This window comes from Solanum dulcamara, chromosome 9, assembly GCF_947179165.1.
Source record: "Solanum dulcamara chromosome 9, daSolDulc1.2, whole genome shotgun sequence".
NCBI lineage: Eukaryota > Viridiplantae > Streptophyta > Magnoliopsida > Solanales > Solanaceae > Solanum > Solanum dulcamara.
Window position 1 is genome coordinate 3,714,031 of NC_077245.1, and position 13,561 is coordinate 3,727,591.

The following is a 13,561-nucleotide window of genomic DNA, read 5'->3' on the forward strand; positions in this document are numbered from 1 at the left end:
TAAAAATATTGCTTTCAAAGTGAGATGATGCATATTTTAATGAGTTTGATGAAATTAAACATAGAGTTAAATGAGTATTTTGGAGCAAGACGTTTGATGATGATGTAAATGATGTCTATCTTTATAAAGGTAAAATGATTGATGAAGAGGTAATGTTGATGATGATGTCTTGAGATGGAGTGAATTGGAGTCTAATGTGACTACGTGATATAATTTGCATAATTCAATTTGATTGGAGTCTTATGAGGATTTTGAGTATAAATGATTGTTTGATAAGGAGTTTTAAAAAATGTTTTGCGAACGTTTTTGCATAAATTATTTATGCACTATTTTGAGTTTAAAGAATAATTATTTTCATCTTTGATTTAGAAAGAGTTTAAGCATGAGTTGAGTTTGAAAAGTCTCTTAATTATTATTTTGAGCATGAGTATTTTGAGTATAAATGAGTTGAGCATTTTTACATTAAAATATCTATTTTGAGAATGAGTTGAGGGGTTAAAATTATGTTTTAAATGCATTTAATATTTACTACATTGATTGAGTTTTGAAAGAAGGTCCAATGAGACCAGATTGATTGAGTTTCAAAAGGAATACAATGAGACTAAATGAGTTGATTTGAACTAAGTCCAAAAGAGACTAAATTAGTATTTTGAGTATTTTACTCACCTGATAGATATGAGCATATTGAGTCTTGAGAGGAGTATTGAACACCAAATTGGGTTAGAGTATAGTCCATACTCGAATCCCATGAACTACGTAGCCAACGTAGAAAGGGATTGGACGTTAAAGTCGGATGTTTTCCTATTTCTTCATCCTGTCATGATAGGACTTGATTGATTGATGAATCCATCATTGGTTGATTCGTTCATACCCTGGCAAAGTATGGACGGACGTGGCAATAACATCGACTTTTTGCACATCATTTGCTCATATGTGATGGTTGTCAGTTAGAGATACTCCCAAATTGAGTGGATTGTGCATGATATGATTGGTTTGATTGAGATTGTAGATGATTGAGTTGGATTGTAAAAGATTGGTAAATTCTAATTTGCATATCTATTGAGTCGAGTCCTTTGAGTTTATTATTGAATACTTGGTTGATTGGTTTGATTGGTATTGTAGATGATTGAGTTGATTGGTATAACATTTTTAAATTCTAATTCACATGTATATTGAGTTGAGTCCTTTGACCTTATTCGTTGAGTTGATGATTGGATTGGATTAGATGGTATGTGATTGGATTGAATCGAATTGTATATGATTGGATTGGATTAGATGGTATTTGATTGGATTGAGTCAGATTATATATGATTGGATTGGAACGGATTGTATATGATTGAATTGGATCATATTGTATATGATTGGATTGTAAATGATTAGATTGGATTGTATATGATTAGTCTCTGTCTAAATCACATCTTACTTTAGACTTATGAGACCTTGATTGAGTCTCTCTTATCTTTCTGATTTGAGATATTTGGACTTATATTATTCTACCTTGATATATGTTTCATTCATCCATATTACATACTCATACATTCCACGTACTGACGTCCATTTGAACTTGCATCATTTCATGATGCAGAAATAGGTTTAAGAGATCATCAATAGGCGCACCATTGATGATCTGTTCATACTCAGCTTATTGGTGAGTCTTTCCCTACATTCGGAGGATATCACTTATGTTATTTTTGCAAATGAGTTCGTAAACACTAATATTATATATATGTTTAATCTAAACCCAACAACTCATCCACATCTATAATCAAATTCCTAAATTTTGATACCAACTAATATCTCAAGTCTCATATTCCTAAATCTTAAGCAAGGATTAAGCCTCAATTTCTTTCAATAACATAAATCTAATAATATTCTTATAATATAATACCCTATTAGTTAATTACCTATCTCAATATATCAAAACTTGAATCATAATGTAATTATAATAAGAAAACTCTGGCAAAATTTTAAAATCAAATTATGGACTTATATGTTGGTTCACGGAAGATCGCAATTTGTGGAATGCTCTATATTCCTAATAACTAATGCGAAGTAATCTTTACTTAATCACCATGCCAATCATTGGCCACTAAAGCACTTTTTTTTGTCCAAATCCAAGACGCCACTGTGTATATCAATATGCACATTCAATTTCTCTCCCTCTTTCACAAGTTACTATAATAATAATAATAATATAACTATCTACATTCATAATAAAAGACTTATGCTGTTACACCCCCTAAAATATTGTATGTAGTGTTTCAATACTAGACGAAAATGATACTACTTTTGTATTTTGGATATAATTTTTCATAGAATAATCTACATTAGGTGATTCAAATTTTTGAATAACCCCAATGACATTATATACAACTTTCATGAAGACTATATCTTAAGATTCGGAGGATACGTAGGTCAAATAAATTAATTTTTGCAAGACATGGTGCTATGATGAAATTAAGTATTTTTAGAAGAAAAATCATATCTCAAGGTAGGATTCTCCAAATCAATTGATTCTTGAATGAAATAAAAGTATACTTCTAGATATACAATTCATATGAAGACACCAAATCCTAATTAGGAAGTTATCTTGTTCAAACACAGCTCCAAAAAAAGGTATTCCGTTAAAACAAGGTTCATCTCACCAACCATGGAAAGATCTATATCCATTTTACATCACCAATGACATCAATAGTACTCCATTTGACATCATCCATGAGATCACAATCCTCCATTGAATTTTCAAGATCATCCTTTGTAATTATTTTTATTTATTGTTAGGTTTCTCCTCCACACCTATAAATACCAACCTTATTTCCTCATTTGAATCATCAAGCTTTCTCAAGAAACTCTTCTCTCTATACACTTCTTTACTCATTCTCAAATATAGTTTTAGTTTTTAGTAGCGTACAAATACTATTTCGGTGATTCTTATACTCCCGGTAGTACACAATACGTTCCGGCGAGGAGAAAAAGATAGGGGTTCAAGAGTGGTCATTGAGTTCTTCAATTCGGAGTAAAGCTTTGAATTCCAAGTATGTAAGGCTATTCATAGCATTGGATTGAGTTCGTCCATGCGCCAATATTTAAATTCATCGTAATTGAGTTATAGTTGAGTTTTACCTAAATTTTGAATTCTAAATGAATTAATTTTTCTTCTATTGAGTTAGATATATTTATGCATTGAGATTTGTATTATTTTTATCTATCAAATTATTGGAATTATTGTTTGTGGCTACTTTTCCATGAACCCAAATTGATTTAATGTTCATAAATATTTTTTACGCGTGTTTTGAGTAAAGATGTTGACATTTAATATTCATTGACAAAGAGAGTAATTTGAATTAATACTATATATGTATTTTATTAAGTTTGAAAGGGCAAAAGAATTGAGTTTAAATGAATTTGATTTTTTGGATTAAATGATGTTTTGAGCAAGATGTTTTGATGAGATGTAAATGAAGTTTTGAAGTATAATGATTGATGAAGAGGTGATGAGATGAGTTTGATATTTTAAATAAAAGTCCAATAAGACTATATGATGAGGTTAATATGAGCACATATTTTGGGAGTAGTATTGAGCACCGAGTTGGCTAGGAGTTTAATTGTCTCAAACCCCAGAACTACGTAGCCAGCGTAGGATGGAGGCTATGCATCTTAAGTACCAAAAATAGGACTTTGATGATTGGATCCAAGATGGTGATGTCCTTTACCCTGACAAGGTATTAGATGACTGTGGCAACAACATCGCTTCGTTGTATCATAACTAACTCATAAATGATGGTTGTCCGTTAGAGAAACTCCCAACTGAGTAAGTATTGCTTATTATTATTATTTTTAAACTTGCATTACATATTGATGTTGAGATGATGTTGAGTTCTGAGCCGAGTCTTCCTGAGAGGAGTTTCTTGATATCTGTCCTTACTTTCCTTCCATTTTACATACTCGTACATTCCATGTACTGGCGTCATTCGACCTGTATCATTTTATGATGTAGATACAGGTGTTAGATATCTTCAACAGACGCATTATTAAAGTTCATTACTTTCTAGCTATTTGGTTAGTTCTTCTTGTATTCGGAGGAACTCTTTATCTTTTTATTATTGTTGAGTATTATATTTCCTTTGAGATAGCCATGGACATGACAATGACACCGTTTGATAGTGTTTGAGGCTTCATAGATAGAGTTTGATGATGTAATTGGAGTAGTTTTCCTTTGAAACTACTTCTTCTAAGGATTATTTCTTTCATTTGATGTTGATGATGTCGAGCCCACATAAGTATTCTTATTTTCACTTAAGTCTTCCGCTGATGAACGAATGAGTGATGAGACCAAGTGGTTCTCTCGGAGGCCAAAATTAGTTTCTGAGTGTTGTCCACGTCTAGGGTACCTTTTTGGGGCGTGACTTATGCATTGGATGATTTACTTGAAGCAATTGGTGGCTTCGTTTGGTGTTCGACGCTGCACATGTAAGTTCTTTCTCAAATCCTTCTCTTTCTCTTTTCTTTTCTAATTAAATTATAATTATGTACCACAAATAATAAATTTCACTCTTTCATTTTAATAAATATAGGACAAGTGGCATAGGATATTAAATAAATTATCAATTTAGTCCTACCAATTAAATTAGTTATCTAAAATTACCCCTCAACTAAATAATCGTAGTTATCGAATAGTCCAAAATACCCATTAAAAATTTATGAAATGAGTCTTTTATGAAATAATAAGCCCTAATACTCAAAACGACCTGATGGGTCGTTACATATTTTTATTCTGGGTTCCAGTGCTTGGTCAGGTTCATGACATTCATAGACCAAGGTACTTTCACCCCCTGCGATTGTCCCATTTTCTGGGAGCCTAATCAGATTCGACTCTAAATACCATGTTAAATGGAAAAATGACACGGATTGGCAAATATATATTAGTTAATTAATATACATAGCTATAGTTTAATTTAATTCCTACTCGCCACTAACCTTTTCCAGTAATTAATATACATAGCTATAGTTATCCAAAATTTGTATAATTAAGCACCCAATTGTATAAATTCTAAATTTTCTAATTGAATAAATTCAGAATTTGTATATGTTTACCCTAGCATGTATATAATTATAATATTGATACATTTTATTTGTATAAGTTTTGAAAAATTCCTAAAATGTATAAATACAGAATTTGTATATACTTACCCTGTTTGTATATTGCTAGCGAATTATACAAACGGATTTGTATATTCGCAGCGAATTATACAAACGGATATGCAAATTATTCAAATAACTGCTAGAAATATAGTTATAGAATGTAATTACTTAAACTGTAGCTATTTCGGCCTATTAAATTTTAGGACTAAGCTATTTATGAAAATTTCACATATTAAATTAAATTTTGGACCTAATTCACACCTAAAAAATCTAGCTCAAAAAGGCCAAAAATTGTGCATTTATTAGTCTTTCCTTCATTTGATGAGTCAAATCTTTGACTCCTTTAAGTCACCAAGGCCTATAAATATATCTCCTTGTTAAATATATCTCCTTGTACATTGCAAAGGGTATCATAAAATAGTTCATCACTAATATATCTCATAATACACACACTTCATTATTCATTTAGATTCAGTTTTGTTACCTTCTTTTGATTAGAATTAATATCAGTTTAAAAGATTAAATCATTACAAATGGAGAGCAAAACATCTCAAATCCAACCTCCAACTTACCTAGAATTCATCACTGTTCTTAGTATTGATGGAGGTAGCATTCGAGGAATTATTCCAGCTACCATCCTCAGTTTTCTTGAATCGCAACTTTAGGTTAATTTTCTTTTCTTTTTATATATATACATATAATAATTCGTCAGTTAATAGAAACCATCACAACCTGGTGTGGTAGGTGTAACAATTAATATGCTACCACCTGTTTTCTAAGTTTATCATAGTGCGCTTATTAATACATGCCCTCTCTTATGACCATTTTTGCAGAAGTTGATGCAAGACTTGTAGATTACTTTGACGTGATTGCTGGAACTAGCACTGTGATGGCCTCATGACGTCCATGCTAACGGCTCCAGATGAAATTAATCGTCCACTTTATGCGGCCAAAGATTTTGCCCCGTTCTATTTGGAGCATTGTCCAAAGATTACATAATTTCATTAATTTTGTTCACTCTATATAGTCTATAGTTTCAATTGTGCTATGGCTAACCAAATTTCATTTTTTTTTTGTTGAATTCACAAATATGCAGTGGTTTGTTTGCTCCAATTAGGAAGATGGTACAAGCTCTAATAGGATCAAAATATGATGGAAAATACCTACATAAAGTTGTCAAGGAAAAATTGAAAAATATTCGCCTTAGTAATACTATTACTAACGTTGTTATTCCAACTTTTGATATCAAGAAGTTGCAACCAACCATTTTCTCCACTTATGAGGTACATATATATTTCCCATGCAAACTATATTTTGATGACGATTATTATATTTTACGTACATCCCATCTTTTTCAGAGTTTATTTGTGGAATAATATACTGAATGTGTTGTTATTATTGACTCTTGACTTTTGGTTGCAGACGAAACGATCAACATGTTCTGATGTAAAATTGTCGGATGTTTGTATTAGTACTTCAGCAGCTCCAACTTATCTTCCTGCTCATTATTTCATGGTTGATTACCATAATTCTGTTGTTTTTCAAGCTCTTCGTAGTGAAAATAGTTACCTTCGAATTCAAGTAAGTATTTTTTTTTTGGAACTAGAAAAGTTACTTTCAAGCAAGACGTCTGATGTGACATCGTCCCTAACAGGAGGATGGACTGAGTGGAACAGAAGCCTCAGTAGATGTGGCTACAAAGGGAAATTTGGAGAGACTAGTGGAAATTGGGAAAAATTTATTGAAAAAGCCACTTTCAAGGATAAATTTGGAAACAGGTTTGACAGAACCAATTCCTAAAGGAGGCACTAATGAAGAAGCCCTTAAGAGGTATATAATCGTACTTTCACAAATTATCTGTCGTCTTTTTCTTTTACTCATGAGCTAACATTAAATTTGCATGTCAAAACTCATAAGTTAACTCATGAAAATCTTTCATTTTGTGATAGGTTTGCAACATTATTGGTCAACGAAAGAAGACTTCGTGAGTCAAGATCGCCACTTGTTATCAAGAAAGCCTCAAAGTAATGCAATCGTCAAAAATGCCCTACATGTAAAAATCGAGTTTAAGTAATATATATTCTCAGTATAAATTTCTTATCTATATTTCCGATGAAATTTTCAATTTTGGAGGGAATATTAGGTATAGGGTAGTATTTTATGAAATTCGTTGTATTTAATTGTAGTAGTAGTACGTACCAATGTAAAAGTGTATCATCATCATTCAATATATACAATATATGTAATTTGTCTGTTCTTTGATATTGACGTAATTCTTAGTACAAACTAATATGTCTTATAGCATTGTTTATTTCCTGCTAAAAGTTTGTTTGAAACACGTTTATAAAGTTCATAATTCCCCGCCCCCCCCCCCCAATTAAAAATGAAAATTAATATTAATATATTAATTGTTACTAAATATGTTTTTCTAGAGGCAATTAATATTTTTTGTAAATGTTTCTAAAGCCTATAGCGACATTGGATCCAATGACAGTTAACTAATGCTGGTATAGCAACATTGGATCCAATGATAATTAATTAATGCTTGTATAGCGCTATTGGATCCAATGAAAATTAACTAATACCGATAAAGACTTTAGTATTATTTATTATCGCTAAAAACTATTTTTACTGTAGTGATCCTGTCTTGGTTAAAACTTCAGTAATAAAAAATTATGTTAAAATTAGAGGGGGTAAAATTAGTCATAAAAGTTTAATGTGCTCAAGTTTGGATAAGTTTATGATTTGTCCATTTATTAGCTTAGTCCATCCATTTTAGTCCATCAAAAATTTAATTTATATGTAGTTTAAATTGACTATTGAGAATTTTTGTCAAAATATTTTAATTTTGTTTTAGTTGATATGTTGTACATAACCATAAAAAAGAAATAATAATAATAAGGGAAAATGCTCAAATATGCCATTAAATTTTGAGAAAATGCTCATTTATGTCATTAATTAAATTAAGAAGCCATTAAGAGGTATATGATTGTACTTCACAAATTATCTATCGTCTTTTTCTTTTACTTATGAGCTAACATTAAATTTGTATGTCATAACTCATAAGTTAACTCATGAAAATCTTTCATTTTGTGATAGATTTGCAACATTATTGGTCATCGAAAGAAGACTTTGTGAGTCAAGATCGCTACTTGTTATCAAGAAAGCCTCGAAGTAATGTAGTCATAAAAAATATCCTACATATAAAAATCGAGTTTAAGTAATATATATTCTCAATATAGGCCACCCAGTTCTTTATATCCTAGTAGATATGGTCGTTTGGAGTTGACCCTTATACTAATTCGTCCGAAAACTTAATCGATTGGAGTTCTTTGGACTCGACTTGGTGTTAGAGATCCCTTATGACCCCTAAACACATCTAACACACTTCAAATACTTACGAATTAATCCTAACTCATGTGTAGAATTACAAGTCCTCCGGTCCGAGTCTACCCACACGTAAAGAAATGTTCGAGTCTTTGCGAAAAAATTTCCGGGGTGTCACACAGAGTCACCAGAATTTCAGAGCCCAGGGTTCTCAATTCCAAGCTAGTGTGGCTCAAGGTTCGAGGGGAAATCCACCCTATGGCAAGTGCGGTAAGTTCCATCTGGGAGAGTGAAGAGAGGGAAGGAATGGTTATAAATGTGGTCAAGTGGGCCATTTTCAGAGGGAGTGTCCGACATGAGGCAACAGAGCCCAATCTTCTACCACCGCACCACCGGCTAAAGGTAATCAACGGGGCACTACTTCAGGTACGAGCATAGGTACAAACCGTCTCTATGCCATGAGAGTCTCCAAGATCAAGAGAACTCCCAAAACGTTGTGACGGGTATGATTCGAGTCTTTACTCTTGACTATTATGTTTTGATGATAGAATATGATTTAATGAATGTGTGATTGGAATAAGTGGTTCGCTTGGGGACCAACAATGGTCTTCGAGTGCCGTCCACGTCTAGGGTACCATCTCGGGGCGTGACATGAAGAGGTAGAATGGGCGTTAGTGCATGCTTCAAACAAAACAACTTATGCAGAATTTTACAGAGTGGCATTGGCAACAACATTGTACTACATTTGGCAAGAAAGGAACTGCAGAATCTTTCAGCAAAAAGAGAGGAATGTGGAGGTGACCATCAAGTTAATTATCCAAGATATACATAGTAGGAATGGTTTGTTTCCTAAGTTGGCAGATGCTATGCGTAGACTAAACTTTTACCCATAATATAGTCGTAATCGATACGTAAGAAATTGGGCTCAGAGATTGGGAGTTTTCCATATCCTGAGTTCCACTTTGTTCAAATTGCAATATCTGATAATACAAATTACAGTTTTCAAAAAAAATTTGAATTGCTATGTAATTCAAATTTACTATTGAGGAATTTTGTCAAAATATTTTAATTTTATTTTAGTTGACATGTTGTATATATATGATCATAATAAAGAAATAAAAATTTTATAAGGTACTAAAAAAATTACAAAAAAAGAAATAAAAAAATTAAAATTTAGTAAAAACTAAACAGATTGAGTTAATTATGACCTGTATTTTAGTCCATTTTAGTACAAGTAATTGTTATTTTAACTTAAGTTATTTTAATCCCCTCACTGTACCTGAGGTTATAGATTATTTCCTGTCAGGATAAAACGGATAGAATATTAAATAAGTAGTGGTACCGCAAACTTCGATAATTTCAACGAACTCAGAAAGTAGCAACGAAATTACACAAAGACACAGCTTTGTTTGTAAGAAAATATATGCAGAAGAGGGAGAAATTTTGATGTCGAAAACTGAGAGGAAGCCTCTCTATTTATAGCCAACAAGGGGTGCGAACTCACATGTTCAAAACAGTCCCATTTGTTCAGAACAAGCATGGTGTCTTTTGGAAAAGGAAATATCAGTTTAGAAGAAACAGGTCCTTTTCCGAATCCGTCGAAAGGAATATGAGGGAGAAATGACTTTTCATTTTCTCTTCACTTAGTTCCCCCACATTTCCAATTCTTATTTCCCATTCACACTACACTTTAACACAACAATTAATTTAAAGCAGTCCAAAAAAAGAATTAATGAAAGTAAAGAAGCCATGACAAAATACTAGGATAAACATGACAAAACATTCTGAAAAAGAAATAATATTAATTATAATAAAATAATACTATAATTGAAATATAATAAATAATAAGAGAACTTCTTTACTATAGTCGATAGTCGAAGTAAAAAAAACTCATGGCAAAACAACAACTCGTACAGATTAAATAATTTTTAAAAGACAAATACAAAGTTGTGTTAGTTCTGCCGAACTTTACGAGTATTATAGTACTGATAAATTACTTTTCGCTGGCTGCTTCAACTTTGCGTGATGAACATGATATATTTTAACTACAAGACAGATCAAATATTTTTTTTAATTGTATAAAGACCTATATTCTAGTGTGTTAAATGTTTTACTTGATGATACTCTTTCCTTATTTTATGTTTCGAAGAAACCTATCATTCATTTGATGAGTCAAATCTTTGACTCATTAAGTTACCAAGGCCTATAAATAGGTCTCCTTGTACATTGCAAAGGATATCATAAACTAGTTCATCAATAGTATATTCTCATAATACACACACTTCATTATTCATTTAGAATCAGTTTTGTTACCTTCTTTTGATTAGAATTAATATCAGTTTAAAAGATTAAATCATTACAAATGGAGAGAAAAACATCTCAAATCCAACCTCCAACTTATGGAGATTTCATCACTGTTCTTAGTATTGATGGAGGTGGCATTCGAGGAATTATTCCAGCTACCATCCTCAGTTTTCTTGAATCACAACTTCAGGTCAATTTTCTTTTTCATAAATACATATAATAATTCGCCAGTTAATAGAAACCATCACGACTTGGTGTGATCGGTGTAACAATTACTATGCTACCACCTGTTTACTAGCACGCTTATTCATGCATGCGCTCTCTTATGACCAATTTTTGCATGCATGACAATTAAAATTGGTGGTATATATTAAAATTTGCAGGAGTTGGATGGAAAGGATGCAAGACTTGCAGATTACTTTGACGTAATTGCTGGAACTAGCACTGGTGGCCTTGTGACGGCCATGCTAACGGCTCCAGATGAAAATAATCGTCCACTTTATGCGGCCAAAGATATTACCCCGTTCTATTTGGAGCACTGTCCAAAGATTTTTCCACAAAAGAACTGGTATACATACATAATTTCATTAATTTTGTTCACTCTATATAGTCTATAGTTTCAATTGTACTATGGCTAACCAAATTTCATTTTTTTTTTGTTGAATTCACAAATATGCAGTGGTTTGTTTGCTCCAATTAGGAAGATGGTACAAGCTCTAATAGGATCAAAATATGATGGAAAATACCTACATAAAGTTGTCAAGGAAAAATTGAAAAATATTCGCCTTAGTAATACTATTACTAACGTTGTTATTCCAACTTTTGATATCAAGAAGTTGCAACCAACCATTTTCTCCACTTATGAGGTACATATATATTTCCCATGCAAACTATATTTTATCGTACATCCTATCATTTCCAGACTCCATTTGCGGAACAATATACTGAATATATTGTTATTATTGAATCTTGGTTGCAGACGAAACGATCAACATGTTCTGATGCAAAATTGTCCGATATTTGTATTAGTACTTCAGCAGCTCCAACTTATCTTCCTGCTCATTATTTCAAAGTTGAAGATGGTAAAGGCAATGTTAGAGAACATAATCTCATTGATGGTGGCGTTGCTGCGAATAATCCGGTACCTACACTAAAACACTTTATTAGTACTAAGAATTTAACTTATATGTAGTGATGATTCATTAATAAATAAAATGCAATATTTTTGCATGTTTTTTTTCAGGGTTTGATTGCAATAGCAGAAGTAAGCAAAGAAATTTTCAAGAATAACCCGGATTTCTTCCCAATAAAACCGATGGACTATGGTTGTTTTCTTGTAATATCAATAGGGACAGGAGCTGCAAAATTTGAAGAAAAATATAATTCATCCATGGCAGCCAAATGGGGGATTGTGCATTGGTTATTTCAGAAAGGTTCTACACCATTAGTCGACATATTCACTCAATCAAGTGCCGATATGGTTGATTACCATAATTCTGTTGTTTTTCAAGCTCTTCGTAGTGAAAATAGTTACCTTCGAATTCAAGTAAGTATTTTTTTTTTGGAACTAGAAAAGTTACTTTCAAGCAAGACGTCTGATGTGACATCGTCCCTAACAGGAGGATGGACTGAGTGGAACAGAAGCCTCAGTAGATGTGGCTACAAAGGGAAATTTGGAGAGACTAGTGGAAATTGGGAAAAATTTATTGAAAAAGCCACTTTCAAGGATAAATTTGGAAACAGGTTTGACAGAATCAATTCCTAAAGGAGGCACTAATGAAGAAGCCCTTAAGAGGTATATGATCGTACTTTCACAAATTATCTGTCGTCTTTTTCTTTTACTCATGAGCTAACATTAAATTTGCATGTCATAACTCATAAGTTAACTCATGAAAATCTTTCATTTTGTGATAGGTTTGCAACATTATTGGTCAACGAAAGAAGACTTCGTGAGTCAAGATCGCCACTTGTTATCAAGAAAGCCTCGAAGTAATGCAATCGTCAAAAATGCCCTACATATAAAAATCGAGTTTAAGTAATATATATTCTCAGTATAAATTTCTTATCTATATTTCCGATGAAATTTTCAATTTTGGAGGGAATATTAGGTATAGGGTAGTATTTTATGAAATTCGTTGTATTTAATTGTAGTAGTAGTACGTACCAATGTAAAAGTGTATCATCATCATTCAATATAATACAATATATGTAATTTGTCTGTTCTTTGATATTGACGTAATTCTTAGTACAAACTAATATGTCTTATAGCATTGTTTATTTCCTGCTAAAAGTTTGTTTGAAACACGTTTATAAAGTTCATAATTCCCCGCCCCCCCCCAATTAAAAATGAAAATTAATATTAATATATTAATTGTTACTAAATATGTTTTTCTAGAGGCAATTAATATTTTTTGTAAATGTTTCTAAAGCCTATAGCGACATTGGATCCAATGACAGTTAACTAATGCCGGTATAGCGATATTGGATCCAATGATAATTAATTAATGTTTGTATAGCGCTATTGGATCCAATGAAAATTAACTAATACCGATAAAGACTTTAGTATTATTTATTATCGCTAAAAACTATTTTTACTGTAGTGATCCTGTCTTGGTTAAAACTTCAGTAATAAAAAATTATGTTAAAATTAGAGGGGGTAAAATTAGTCATAAAAGTTTAATGTGCTCAAGTTTGGATAAGTTTATGATTTGTCCATTTATTAGCTTAGTCCATCCATTTTAGTCCATCAAAAATTTAATTTATATGTAGTTTAAATTGACTATTGAGA

At 31.9% G+C, this 13,561-nt stretch overlaps 1 protein-coding gene and 1 pseudogene across 1 annotated transcript; both read left to right on the forward strand.

Moving 5' to 3' along the window:
* Positions 1–5,666: 5,666 nt before the first annotated feature.
* On the forward strand, positions 5,667–7,344 carry LOC129903996 (patatin-like protein 2; annotated as a pseudogene).
* A 3,380-nt stretch (positions 7,345–10,724) lies between these two features.
* On the forward strand, positions 10,725–12,975 carry LOC129903444 (patatin-like protein 2). The gene is made up of 7 exons (XM_055979000.1): positions 10,725–10,963; positions 11,157–11,341; positions 11,453–11,639; positions 11,753–11,914; positions 12,017–12,319; positions 12,393–12,568; positions 12,688–12,975. The coding sequence occupies exons 1-7, from the start codon at positions 10,832–10,834 to the stop codon at positions 12,764–12,766; spliced, it is 1,224 nt and encodes a 407-aa protein (XP_055834975.1). The 5' UTR covers positions 10,725–10,831; the 3' UTR covers positions 12,767–12,975.
* The last annotated feature ends 586 nt before the right edge of the window (positions 12,976–13,561 follow it).

Coding starts and splice junctions, on each gene's coding strand:
- LOC129903444 (XM_055979000.1), top strand. CDS start 10,832: ATGGAGAGAAAAACATCTCAAATCCAACCTCCAACTTATGGAGATTTC. Junction 10,964..11,156: donor TTCTTGAATCACAACTTCAG/GTCAATTTTCTT, acceptor TAAAATTTGCAG/GAGTTGGATGGAAAGGATGC. Junction 11,640..11,752: donor CCATTTTCTCCACTTATGAG/GTACATATATAT, acceptor TCTTGGTTGCAG/ACGAAACGATCAACATGTTC.